Here is a 12,910-nt window from a genome sequence, read left to right as displayed (position 1 = left end):
CCCCCAAAGAGTACTTGGGGGGGGTCCATGGGGTGCCCCATGTCTCCATGGGGTGCTTGGGGGGCTCTGTGGGGTACCCCGTGCCCCCACGGGGGGCGTGGGGAGGGTCTGCGTGGGGTCTGCTCAGTGCACATACCCGGGGGGGGGGCTCTAGGGGGTGCTCCGTCCCCCTGGGAGGGCTCCGTGGGGTGTCCCGTGTCCCCAGGAAGGGTCCGTGGGGTGTCCGGTCCGCCCCCCCCCCCCCCCCCCCGGTCCCACCGGCCATTCCCCGGTGCTCGGCGCTGCACAGCGGCGGGGGGGGAGGGCGGGGCCGCGGCAGGCGAAGGCGGGACCCCGCCGTGACGTTGACCAATGGGAGCGCTCCCCGTGCCGCTGGCCGAGCGTGCGCCCTGGGCGGCCGGGACCGAGCGGACCGGGCGGCGGCGGCGGCGGCGGCGGCGGCGGCGGCGGGAGCGGGAGGAGGTAGGACCGGGCCGGAGCGGGCCGAACCGAACCGAACCGAACCGGGCTGAGCTGGGCCGGGCCGGGCCAGGGAGCGAGCGGGGAACCGGCTGCAGGGACGGAGCACCGCGGGGAGGGCGGCGGGGGAGCGGGCCCGGGGATGGGGATGGGGGAGAGGATGCAGGGACGGATGCAGGGACCGGCTGCGGGGTTTAGGACCGGCTGCGGGGGTCTCGGACCGCGCCTAGGACCCGTCTTAGGGCCTGGGGGAAGCTATGGGGCTCGTTTGGGGGCTGCCCGTGGGGTCTGGGGCCAGGGGAGGGTGCAGGCGGTGGTGGGCTGTGGGGCGGGGATGGACCCGGCTGTGGGGCGGGGATGGACCCGGCTGTGGGGCGGGGATGGACCCGGCTGTGGGGCGGGGGAGGACCCGGCTATGGGGCAGGGGACCCGGCTTTGGGGTCTGGCAGCACCGGTGCAAGGCTCTGGAGCGGGGCCGGGCCTGGGGACAAAGGGGCCAGGGAGCAGCTGTGGGATGGGGGCTGGTGTTGGGATGGGGGCTGGTGTTGGGATGGGGCAGGGGATTGGGGGTGGGGGGCAGCGGGCAGGTCCAGCACGGTGTGGGGGACCACGGGGTAGGACTTGAGGGGGGTGGGACGCGACACCCGTGTGGGGTGGGAGAGCCAAGGTAGCTCCTGGGCAGCCACTTGTGCTGCCTGCACCAGGGGTCTGGGGGGAAATTAAGGGCCAAGCCCCTAATTGGTGGCAACCCCGGGGGAGGCGGTGGCCCGGCTGCTGGCCCTGCAGGGCACGGACGTGCCCCAGGGCATGGAAACCCTCCCTGACAGCGGGCAGGTCCTGCCTTCGCTGCCAGACACGTGGAGCGGGTTTTTTGCTCCGGAAGGAGGCCGGATCCGCTGGCTGCAAACCGCCCTGGCAGCGGGGAGCAAGGGCGTGCAGAGCTCGGGGGGTTTTGGGACACCCCACTGCCTTCCCTCTTCCCCCTCCCTGCCCCCTCCAGGTTGGCCACAGCCAGTTGTCCCTGCGCGGGATTTCGGGAAGCATCTGGCACCGAGCTGACGCCGTGTTCCCGGCGTCACCTTCCCGGTGGGAGGGATGGTGGTGGTGGGGAGGGTGGTTGGTTGGAACCGGGATCGATGAGCTCTGGGAAGTGAACCCAAAGGCCACTGGGAAGAAGAGGGGGCTTTACCCGGCCTTGGCAGCTCCTTGGTGCGGGCGTCGCTCCCGGCACCATCCCGTGGGATTCCCTCCTGGGCCTCCATCCCGTCCCCGTGGCGGAGGTTGGTTCCCTCTGCCCCGTCCCGGCGCGGCGGCGAGCGATAAAGTAGGTCAGGCGCTGGGCCGTGCGCGGCACCGCGGCTCCCCGGGCCCGTGGCCGGCCAGAGGACGACCTTGAAGGTAGCAGGAGGCTTGGGGGGGGGGGGGGGGGGGATTTGCGGGGGGATCTCCGCTCAGCCAGCGGTGGGGATGGAGAGAACCGCAGCGGGGGGGGGGGTGGGGTGTTGTGTCCCCTGGGGTGTTTTGCTGCAGCCCCCCTTTTGCCCCTTGGATGCGGGGAGTGAGGGGGCTTGGATGTGTTTGGCGCCCTCCTGCCATGCCCTGGGCTCCCTGCGGTGTTCGGGGGCGTTGGAGACCCCCAGGCTGTTCCTCTTTGAGGTCTTCTTTTCCCAAGGGGCGGCTCTTCCACCTCGTTTCTGCCCTAAAACGGCAGCAAGCCCGTGCAATTCAAACCCCTGCCCGGCGCTGCCTGCAAACCTCTCCCTGCCTTTTGTTTGGCAGCTGGGGAAAAGTTTGAAGTCCGGTTTTCCACCCTGGGTGCGCCCGGTTGAGCCTGGAGTTTGGGAGAAAACCCCAGAGGCGACGTTGGCGCCGGAGAGGACTGCGTGCCTTGGCACGGGCGGGCGGTCGTGGCCGCGCTCCGGGCAGGAGGGCTCCCGACGGGACCAGGGGTGCGGGGAGCGCTCGCCTGGCGTGGGGAGGGAAAGGCAGCCCACCTCCCCGTCCCGGGATGCGGTGCCACCGGGATGGGCCTTTGCCACCGTGGGCTACGTGCCAGCGCCTGTGTACCTTGTGGGAGTCACCGGCCGCCCAGGTGGCCACCGTGGCCACCGGGGCATTGCCCAGGGAGGAGCTGTCGGGAAGAGTGGATTTGGGTGGGGGGGGGGAGGCAGAGGAGGGTGTCCAGCTCTTGCTGGGGGATGCTGAAGAGGGGGAGGTCCCTCGGGTACCCCCACCAAGAAGGGCGTTACCATCGCCAGCACCTCGCCGGTGGAGCTCGCTCGCTCCCCCGTTTTGGGAGGAGAGGGGTTAAGCCAAAGCATCCCAGCTAAGCCCTGGCAGGAGGAGGCTAAAACCTCCAAGGCCTGCGTTCTCCTGGAGAACAAAGCTGGCCAAGCGGTGGTAAGCTTGTAAAACCTGCGGGAATGGGGTCCCGGAGGGGGGGGGAACGGGGGGTCCTGCGGGGCTTGGCCTCGCCATCCCGGGCAGCACCGCCATCCCGGGCAGCACCGTGCCTCCTGGCAAACCCGGCCCCGGGTTATTTTCAGAACAATTGTTTGGCCGGGCTTCAAAAATGTCTTGAGGCTGGTTTTTGGAGGAGACCGAAATCAGTGAGCCACGGGATGAGGGCGGCCGGGTGAGTGGCTTGGCTGGGGTGGCAGGTCCCGTGCCAGGGCAGAGCTGGGCTGGATGGGGCCCCGTCTCCAGCGGTGCAGGGAACCGTCCCCGGGGCTGCAAACCGCTTCCCGTGAGAAGCCCCCCGGGAAGGGGAAACCACCAGGGCAACGTGTGCCCGAGCCCCCGGGGCTGGGAACGGGCCGGCTGCTGGGCTTACGGAGGTGGTGGAGAGCGAATTATTTTCCATGGATCCCATATTTGCCGTCCGCTTTCCCAGGAAGGCCGCCTGGGCCCCGCTCCAGGCTCTCGGGTGCTGCCCAAGGTGGACGTGCAGGTCGTGCTTGGCCTCCCCCCCCCTCTCTCTGAGCCCTTTCCTTTGCACCCAACACGTGCTGGTGGGTGAACCCCGGCTCCCCCCCCGGTCTCTGCCGCCCTGTTTTTATTGATTCCCGGCGTATATGAAAGGAGCGGCGAGGGCAAGGATTGAGTCTAGGCAAATACTATAAAGGCATCTACGGCTGCAGCCGGGAAGGACGTGGTTTATTGTAATTATTGTAGTTAAAATATAACCTAATGAAAATGCCCCCTCTGGCCCCTTGGCTCCCGTGTCCTCCCAACGCCGGCGTGGGTGGCCAGAGGTCCCCGAGGGGTGCGTGTCCCGGCCCTGGTGGCACGAGGAGGACCCGAGACGTGGTGTTAGCGTGCGACTCCCTCGCCCCACGGAGAGCCCCATTCGGGAGGCACGCCTGTGGGATCCCCCCCTCCACCCCGGCCTGCACGCTCCTGCCTGCTTTCTGACCGCTGCCTGCTCTTCCCCCCAGGGATCCCGAGGTGCTGCGGAGCTGGAGAGCCCCCAGGAGCTGTGTCCCGGCAGCCCCCCTACCCCTGGGCGCGCGGCTGCGGTGAGCGGGGTGCTCGGGGAGTGCCGGGGCGGGGCGGGGGGGGAGCGGGTTTGGCTCAGGGTGGAGGAGAAGCGCCCGGTCTCGTGTCGCTTGTGCAAAGAGGGGGGGTTCCCTCTCGGGATCCCTCTGGGCGCTGCGCAAAGCTGCCGCCGTCCCCCAGCCCGGGGCTCCCCGCGGGAAGAAATCCGCCGTCTCCCGACGGAGCCGTGGGGTGGAGAAGCAGCAGTGGGAGCTGCAGGGGGGGGGATGGACGCCTAAAGCGAACGGCGGCACGTGGCTTCTCTTCCAGCATCCCTGAAGCACCATGATCCCCAGCACGGGCCCCCGGGGCTGCTGCCTGCTCCTGCTGCTCTGCCTTCTCCCCTGCCCGCGGGTCCGGGCGGGCAAGGATGCCACGGGCCCGGAGCTCTCCGCAGCCTCCTTCCTGCAGGATCTCCTCCAGCGGTACGGCGAGAGCGAAACCCTCAGCCTGAAGCAGCTCAAGGCCCTGCTGAACCGCCTGGACGTGGGAGTGGGGCACGGCAACGTCTCCCGGCTGCCGCAGCAGCGGGTGAACCTCTCCCGGGTAAGGCAGGGGCTCCGCAGACACCCCCCCCCCCCCCCCCTAAAACCTCTCTGCGGAGCTGCAGGAGTCTCAAGCCGTGTGCCTGTCTCTTCCCTTCCCCAGTGCTTCAGCTCCGTGGAGCTTTTCGCCATCCACAACCTGAGCAAGGGCTCTGCCGTGGGGCACCGGGAGTTCAAGGAGTTTTGCCCCACCATCCTGCAGCAGCTGGAATCGGGGGCGTGCGCCTCCGAGAACCTGGAAAACGAGGAAAACGAGCAGACGGAGGAGAGCAGACCCAGCTCGGCTGAAGGTAAGCGGGGAACCGGGGGGAGACACGAGCGCTGCCCGGCCTTGGGCACGGAGCTCGGGGACGTGAGACACCCCGGGAGCTGCGGGACAGCCAGTTCCCCTTCACGGCTCCGGGGTACAGGCAGAGACGAGAGGAGGCAGCTTGCCTACAGCAGCCGGGAGTCCTGACGGGTTTTCCTCGGTGTGGTTTGGGCCGTGGGCTCGCAGCGTGGTTTTGCCCCCGACGGCACGCGCCTCCAGCACAGCTCTCCGGGAGAGCTGGATGGTGGGGACCTTGCTGCGAGTCCCCAGGGGTGGCACGGGGTGGCTTGGCACGTTTAGGGACCTGCTGGCCACCAGCCACCACCAGAGCTTCCGCGCATCCGGGTCCTGACGATGCCCGAGGCCTTGGACCGGCCGCCCTGAGCCCAGCACCGGCTTCTCCCACGCCGTGAGGCCGGGGCTGACTCGGGAAAGCCTCTTCCAAGTAACCCAGTGGCTTCGTTTCCACCTGTCCCGCCACCAAAAAATGACGGTTTGTGTCGCAGTTGAAGCTTCTGGAGCCCAGGGAGAGATGCTCCGGTGCCGAGAGGCCCGTCCCGGCGCGGGGGCGTAGAGCCGGAGCCTTTTCCACCCGCCCCGGATCCAGGGTCTCGGGGGTTCTCCCCACGCCGAGAGCCTCGGTAATGTCTGGCCCTCGTTTCTTCTCGTTCCGCAGTGTGGGGCTTTGGTTTTCTCAGTGTGTCGATGATTAACGTGGCCTCCCTGCTCGGAGTCTTCATCGTACCGTGTACCGAGAAGGCCTTTTTCAGCCGGGTCCTCACGTTTTTCATCGCGCTCTCCATCGGCACGCTGCTCTCTAACGCGCTCTTCCAGCTCATCCCAGAGGTGCGGTAGAAAAGTCCCTGCCTCTCTCCCGTCTCCGAGGGCAGCTCTCCGGGCACCCTCTCTTGCCTCCACCCTGCCGAATCGAACCGCTCCCTCCGTCACCCGAGGCTCAGGGCTTGTCTCCGGGGCTCCGCAGGGCTTTTCTCACCCCTCCGAGCACCAGGAAACCCTCTGGAGGGTGCGGGCAAGCGCGGGGAGGCGGCGTCCTCCGGCCCTGCTGGGTCCTCGCGATGTTGCTGGCCAGTTTCTGAGGGCTGGGAAAAGCTGTTTGCTCCTGCCCCGTGGGCTGTGTCCTGCTCCAGGAGGGAGTTCATCCCTTGGAGGGATGTGCTTTGTGCAGAGCCGCCCAGCTCCGAAGCCGCTGAGATGCGGCAGCGCTGGTGGCGTGAGCCGGATGGGAAGACCTGCGAGGCGGAGGAAATAGGGGTGTGAAAGCAGAGGGAACAGCCAGGAGAAGCACCAGCTGCTTCTCGAGTCGGCCAACGTTTTAATTGCCTTTCCCCCCCCCCGCCTTGATTTACACGGCTGATGCCCCCACGTGAGGTTTCCTGGTGCTCCGACGGGACCGACAGACGCATCGCAAATTAATTGTGTGGTAATTGCCCAGTTCCGGAGTTGGACAAATACCCCCCCCCGTGCTCTCAGGCTGGACACCTTCGAGACACGCGCGCGCTTCCTCGGCCGTCCCGGGCCAGGGGGCTTCGCGGAGCCTTTGTGGCTCCTGGGTAGAGGACGAGCTGGATCCGAGCTGCTGCGCATCCAGCCTTAAAACGCTGCGTTTAAGGTGCTTTGCTCTCGGGCAGCGAACGCGCCTCGTTCTGTGTTGGCGGGGCGGGGGGGGGGGGGGGTGGGGTGGGTGTTCTTTCGAGACTCCTTTTCAACTCCAGAACTGCGAGGTTTATTGGCTGAACGTGAAAACCCAGCGCCTGTACGTTCCTGATCTGCCGGGAGCTGAGGTGCCTTGCGTACGCTCCAGCCTCGCCGTCGCGCGGAGCATCCCGTGGCTCGCGGGCGACGGGGGCTGCGGGACGAGGATGGAGCGTACGAGGTGCTCGGGGTGGGGGTGGGGGGGGGAAACCTCGGTGCTCCGTGGCCCTGGAACAGCCGCCCCATGTCCCACGGCGGGTGCGGGGAGCAGAGCTGGGGTGCTGCCTCTGAAACGGCCTGGCTGCCAAACCTCTCCGCTTACAAGAGAGCGGCTCGCTCCGAGGGTTGGCTCCTCTCCCGGTCGTTTGGGGCGAGCTCCGCAGCGGGGGCGTCCCTCCGCCCCTTCCCCAAAAGCTGTTTCCAAAGCCGCTCAGCACCAGGTTCGCCCCTCTCGAACCAGATGAACAAGCAATCACTAATGAATGTCCTCTTCTCTCCCCCCACCCCATCTCCCTCCCTCCTCTCTCTTTCCTCTCGGCGTGGATTCCTTCCCCTCCCTCCCCTTCCCCACGTTGATCTCCTTTCCCTCCGACAACCTCTCCTTCGTCCGATTTTTTTCCCCCCCTGGGGTGGGTTTGGCACCAGTCTGGGGTTACGGTTTCCTCTGCGTGACCGTCATCTCCCTCTGCTCGCTGGTGGGAGCCAGCGTGGTGCCCTTCATGAAGAAGACCTTTTACAAGCGGCTGCTCCTCTACTTCATAGCTCTGGCGATTGGAACTCTCTACTCCAACGCCCTCTTCCAGCTCATTCCCGAGGTAGGGCGAGGACCATCGGGTCTGTCCTTTTCTTCTCTCTCGGGGGCTGTTTCTCTCTCTGTCTCTCTCTCTCTGGGCGCTCGCTGGCTGGAGAAGGGGAAGGCGGCGTCGGAGGGGAGCCGAGAGTGAGGTAGGGAGGCTGGAAGCCCCTCGGGACCGCAGTCGGAGCCGGCGTTTCGCCCCTCTTTGGAAGGGAAGCGCTCCGGGGAGAGCTCTGGTCTGCTTCAAGCAGAGCAGCGCTATTTTTACGGCCCTTTCTAGCCCTGCAGGCAAGTGCAGAGACAGCAGAGGCTGCCTGAGCCTGCTTGGAGCAGCCCTGCCCCGCTGCAGGGTGGTGGAGCCAACGCCTTGGGGCGCAGCCAGCTTGGCTGGGAGAGTGAGGGAGATTAAAAGGTGCCCAAAGGTGTTTTCTGAGCTTGGCCCCAAAGCAGCTGCTGCTTAGAGAGAGGTCAGAAAGCGGCAGCGCTGTCCCAGAGGTGCCAAGGGCAAAGGCGGACGAAAAGGCGCCGCTGGAGACCCTTCCTCAGCCCTGTCACTTGTCACCTTTTGCCCACAGGCGTTTGGATTCAACCCTCAAGAGGATTATTACGTTTCCAAATCCGCCGTGGTGTTCGGGGGCTTCTACCTCTTCTTCTTCACGGAGAAGATCCTGAAGATGCTCCTGAAGCAGAAGGACCAGGTGAGGCTGCTCAGGGGCTGCTCAGGTGGGCAGGGGTGGCAGGAATGGCAGGAATGGCAGGGGTGGCAGGAATGGCAGGGGTGGCAGGAATGGCAGGGGTGGCTGACACCCCACCCTGTCCCGCAGCACCACCACGGGCACAGCCACTACGGCCCGGAGGCTCTGCCGTCCAAGAAGGACCAGGAGGAGGGGGTCACCGAGAAGCTGCAGAACGGGGACCTGGACCGAATGATCCCGCACATCCCCAGCGAGCTGGAGTGCAAGGCGCCCTCCGGGGATGAGAAGGTTGTGGTGGGCTCCCTCTCCGTCCAGGTTAGTGCCTTCTCCCGTGGGGTTGCGGGTGGGCGCGTGGAGAAGAACCTGCCTTTCAACGAAAGAGAGGAGTTTTGAGGCCTCCCTGACAAAATCCTCGGTGGGTGGTGGAAAGCGGACGGCTCCGGTCAAGCCTTGCGTGGATTTAATGTGGGGAGGGGTGGGTTTCCCCCGGCTGGTGGAGGGAGCGGTGACCCCCCCCACCCCCAGGGTGCTGACCCCCCTCGCCGTCGGGGTGCCGTGGCAGGACCTGCAGGCCTCGCAGAGCGCGTGTTACTGGCTGAAGGAGGTGCGGTACTCCGACATCGGCACGCTGGCGTGGATGATCACCCTCAGCGACGGGCTCCACAACTTCATCGACGGGTTGGCCATCGGGGCCTCCTTCACCGTCTCCGTCTTCCAAGGGATCAGCACCTCCGTGGCCATCCTCTGCGAGGAGTTCCCGCACGAGCTGGGTACGGGAGTCCTCAGGGCGGGGGGGGAAAGGTGCTGCGAGGGCTCCCGGGTCTGCCCTTCTTTAACCCCGCCGCTTTCCTGGTCTTGCCTGTTGTTTTTCGAGAGAAAGGCAAATGTGGGGTGGAATAAACAGAGTAACGGTGTGGGGAGCGGGAAGGCAAGGCTGTAAACTACACTGAGTAATCACAGCTCTAAAAATAACGAGGTAATATGATGTCTGAGATTTAAATTTAGAGGGAGACATCTGAAGGGAAAAAAAGAAAAAGCACCTCGTTGGTTTGGGAGGGGGGAGGAGGGCAGCGGTTTGGGTTGGAATGTCTGAATTTCTGCGCGGGGAGCTCGGCGCTCGACCTCGGGCAGAAGCAGGCGCTGAACACAAGCACCTCGGTGCTCTCCCGGGTGCTGCTGCCCCCGCCCAGGGGCAGCCTCCTCATCCTCCCCGTCCTCTTCTCCCACCAGGGGACTTTGTCATCCTGCTGAACGCCGGCATGACCATCCGCCAGGCTCTCTTCTTCAACTTCATCTCCGCTTGCTGCTGCTACGTGGGGTTGGCCTTCGGTATTGTGGCCGGCAGCCACTTCTCTGCCAACTGGATCTTCGCTCTGGCTGGAGGGATGTTTCTGTACATCGCCCTGGCTGACATGGTAAAAAAGGAGGAGCCCTGGGGGCTGCTGGGTGTGTGGTTGGGACCTTGCCAGGGTGGGGTTTTTTGGCCTGGCGAGGAAGAGCTCTGGCTTGCCCTCAGCCTGGAGGCAAGGCGGGCACGGAGAGCACAGGCCAGGGTTTGCTCTGTCTCCCCGGCCAAGGCAGCTGCTGTCTGTAGCAGCCAGCGTTGGGCTCGGCTTTGCCAGCGTTGGGCTCGGCTTTGCCAGCGTTGGGCTCGGCTTTGCCAGCGTTGGGCTCGGCTTTGCCAGCGTTGGGCTCGGCTTTGCCAGCGTTGGGCTCGGCTTTGCCAGCGTTGGGCTCGGCTTTGCCAGCGTTGGGCTCGGCTTTGCCCCCGCGGGGCTGGCGAGGCGGTGACCCGGCTGAGCGCGCCGCGGTGGACGTTTGCCGGGATGGTGGCAAGGGGGTGGGAAGCAGCGGGGAAGGACGGAGCCGCTCCTGTCGCTGAGCCCTGCCATCGCGCTCTCTTATCTTATTTAATTTTATTTTATTTTTTTATCCCGCTCTTGCCAGTTCCCCGAGATGAACGAGGTGAGCCAGGAGGACGAGCAGAACGGCAGCACGCTGATCACCTTCGCCATCCAGAACGCGGGGCTGCTGACGGGGTTCACCATCATGGTGCTGCTCACCATGTACTCTGGCCAGATCCAGATAGGGTAGGACCAGCCCGACTCGCAGCCCTGTTCCAGTCTTTCTGGTTTTTGGGGTTGTTGGGGTTTTTTTTTGGGTGGGGGGAGGGGAAGGGGTATTTCTTTTTTTTTTTTTTTTTTTTTTTTTTCTTTTTTCCTTTCCTTTTCCTGCTGCAAGAATATGACGGTACCTGTGCGGGCACTGACATCACACTACAGAAGAAGAGGCATTGCTTTTCAAGCTCTTCCCCAGACTGCTTTTTATTTTGGTTTAAGGCTGAGGGGAGCTTCATCCCCTTTGCCATCAGACCGAACTGACCGGAGGATCTCTTCCCAATCTCATATCCTTTCTCTCCTCACCTCTCCTGGGAAGGATGGAGTTGGGAGACAGGAAGCTCCTCTCGCAGTGTCGCTCCCCTCCTCGTGCTCGGAGTGGTGCGATGGGACTTGACGCTCTCCTGACCCCGTTGTGGGGGGGGGGGGGGTGGTGTGGTGTACGTGATGGGGACAGCCTAGGACAGACCCTTCTCGGAGAGTTCCCTCCCAGCCCCTCCTCAGAGCTGTGCTCTCCCAAGCACGGAGGGCTGCCGAGGAAGAGGAGGCTCGAGGAGCACGGCTCGTGAGTTGAGCATCACCCTTGCTGTCTTCAGAAAACGTGTCTCTGGAGCCACGTCTGGTTTTGCTCCCGTTCTGCCTCGGCAGCCCAGACGATGCCCTGGGAAGAGCAGGGTGAAGAGGGTTTGGTTTTAGTTTTATTATTATTTTATTTTTATTAAAGCACATTCTGGGCGCCAGCGCTCGGAGCAGAGGACACCTCGGTGCAGGGCGGACCGCCGCGTGGGCAGCGGCTGGGAGACGGCGAGCCCTGACCTCCCTTACGTCCCCGCTGCTGTATGGGGGGTCGGTGGGGAAGTCCTCTCCTTCTGTGAGGGCAGCCGGGTGGCCAGGCTGGTGAGAAGGGCACGGGCAGAGCCAGGACGGCGAGTCCCTGCCCGGCCCCAGGCTCCCCCAGCCCGGGGGGTCGGTCCTTAGACTGTGACCAAGCTCGTGCCGACAACCTGGGGAGCGGACGCCGGTGTTTAAACACTGATGCTGCTGAGGTTCGGGGTGGGGTGGGGTGGGGTAGGGGGCGTTTTAAAACAAAAAAAAAAAACAAACAAAAACTAACAGACTATGAACCTCTTTAGGTTGTGTGTTTCCAGCCTTAGGGAGTAGCCAGAGAAGGGTGTTAACAGGCACTTCACAGCTCTGCTTCTGGGCTGGCTTTCCCCAGATTCACTACGTGAATTGACTTATTATCATATTGATAAGGTTGCCCACCCCACCCGTGTCGCTTGAGGTGCCCTTGCACCCCCTTCTCCCCCCCCCCCCAAACCTTCTCCCGCACCCAGGAGCGGCGAGTTTGTGGCCGCGCCGATCAGCACGAGCCCGTTTCGGCACTGACCCTCGTGGGTACGGCGCTGGGTTGGGGTGGAGGAGCGGTGCGAGTGGCTTTGAGAGGTGCTGTGGTGGCCGTGCCCGGGGCTGGCTCGTCGCTGAGCGTCTTCCTTCGCTGGCTGTGGGGGTGTGTGACGGGGGTGACGGCCATCCTGCCACCTCGGCTCCGTGCTGCTGGAGCTGAGGCTCTCCCCGCACCTTCCCTTCCTGCGGGGAAGCAAAGCAGAGGGTGTGCTGGGCATTTTTCCCGCCTGTCACAAGAGGGACAAGGGACTTTGGCATAGCCTGGGGCAGGCTCAGCACCAGCCGGTAGCGTTGTGCCCTGCTCGGATCGCTGGCTCCTGGTACCTCCCTGTAGCTCCCAATTTGCCTTAGGTACCAGCTGGGTGATGTTCCTCTCGGGCTCCTAACCGTTGTCACCGAGTCCCCAGGTCTCTCCCTGTTGAGATGTGGCGCTGCCAGCATCCTCGTGGATCAGCAGCTCCTTGGCTGAGCCAGGCATTGACTTTGTCCCCTTGGGCCCCCAGGGGGCTGTTGGCTTTGCCCCGCACCCAGAAGGTTAAATATCATCATGTCAAGGAGCAGGGAGCCTTCTTGGGAGCACCCTTCAACCCAGAGGTACCCGCCACGGTCCTTGGGCCGCCTCCTGCTGTCGGTGCTGCCTTCGAGGAGAGACGGGCTCTGCTTTACCCCGTGCAGTGTCTCTTGTTCGTGTGGACGGTCCTCATAAGTCACTCGTCCCCTCTGTGGCTGGGCCAGGGGATAGAGCCACCTCGCAGCAGCTGGCTCGGGCACCCAGCCGCTCTTCTGCAGCCCCTCACGGTCGCTCCCCGTGCCGCCGGTTTCTCGGTAGCTGTGTTGGAAACTCCCTTTTCCTTGCTTGAGAGAGCTGCAGCGCCGTCTGACCGACTCGATGTGGAAAAACTGAGTCCCCCGAATGGCCCAGGTGCCCTCTCTTCCCTCTCAAGGAAGTGTTTGGAAAACACCGTACGGCTGGCGGCTTTCCACAGGGCAGAGGGCAGCCGGAGCGCTGCCAGGGCCGAGTCGTGGCCGGCGGGAGCAGTTGGGTGGCTCATCTGGGTGGAAAAGCCTCTGCCTTGGAGGCAAAGCGGGGGAGATCTTGTTGTCTGTCCCCTGGGGACCGTGAGGCGCTCGCAGAGCGGCTGGGAGGTCCTCTGGGTCCCCAAGAGCTGGAAACGTGGCAAGGACTGACGCTTGGCTTCCTCGGAGCCGGGACGGGCCCCGCGGTGGGGATCGTGAGTCCGTCGTCGTCTTGTTTCGAGTTTAACCCTGTTTCTTGCCAACTGAGTTGACTTGGAGGAATCAAACCCAGAGATTTGGGGGGTGGGGGGGTG

The 12,910-nt window shown here is 64.6% G+C and overlaps 1 protein-coding gene across 1 annotated transcript; it reads left to right on the top strand.

Moving 5' to 3' along the window:
- The first annotated feature begins 4,281 nt into the window (after positions 1 to 4,281).
- SLC39A14 (solute carrier family 39 member 14) lies at positions 4,282 to 10,149 on the top strand. The gene is made up of 8 exons (XM_086477158.1): positions 4,282 to 4,542; positions 4,645 to 4,831; positions 7,210 to 7,379; positions 7,936 to 8,058; positions 8,185 to 8,370; positions 8,618 to 8,825; positions 9,286 to 9,470; positions 10,003 to 10,149. Exons 1-8 carry the CDS (start codon positions 4,282 to 4,284, stop codon positions 10,147 to 10,149), a joined length of 1,467 nt encoding a protein of 488 aa, XP_086333284.1.
- Positions 10,150 to 12,910: the final 2,761 nt, after the last annotated feature.

Source organism: Leptosomus discolor, chromosome 23, assembly GCF_034619465.1.
Source record: "Leptosomus discolor isolate bLepDis1 chromosome 23, bLepDis1.hap2, whole genome shotgun sequence".
Taxonomy (NCBI): Eukaryota; Metazoa; Chordata; class Aves; order Leptosomiformes; family Leptosomidae; genus Leptosomus; species Leptosomus discolor.
Note: the sequence above shows the minus strand (reverse complement) of the source record. Positions and strands in the feature narration are given on the sequence as shown.

Bases quoted from the DNA above. Each gene is read 5' to 3' on its own strand.
- SLC39A14 (XM_086477158.1), top strand. From the start codon at position 4,282: ATGATCCCCAGCACGGGCCCCCGGGGCTGCTGCCTGCTCCTGCTGCTC. The intron at 7,380-7,935 runs GTAGGGCGAGGA...TTTTGCCCACAG, and splicing joins TCTTCCAGCTCATTCCCGAG to GCGTTTGGATTCAACCCTCA. The intron at 8,826-9,285 runs GTACGGGAGTCC...TTCTCCCACCAG, and splicing joins GGAGTTCCCGCACGAGCTGG to GGGACTTTGTCATCCTGCTG.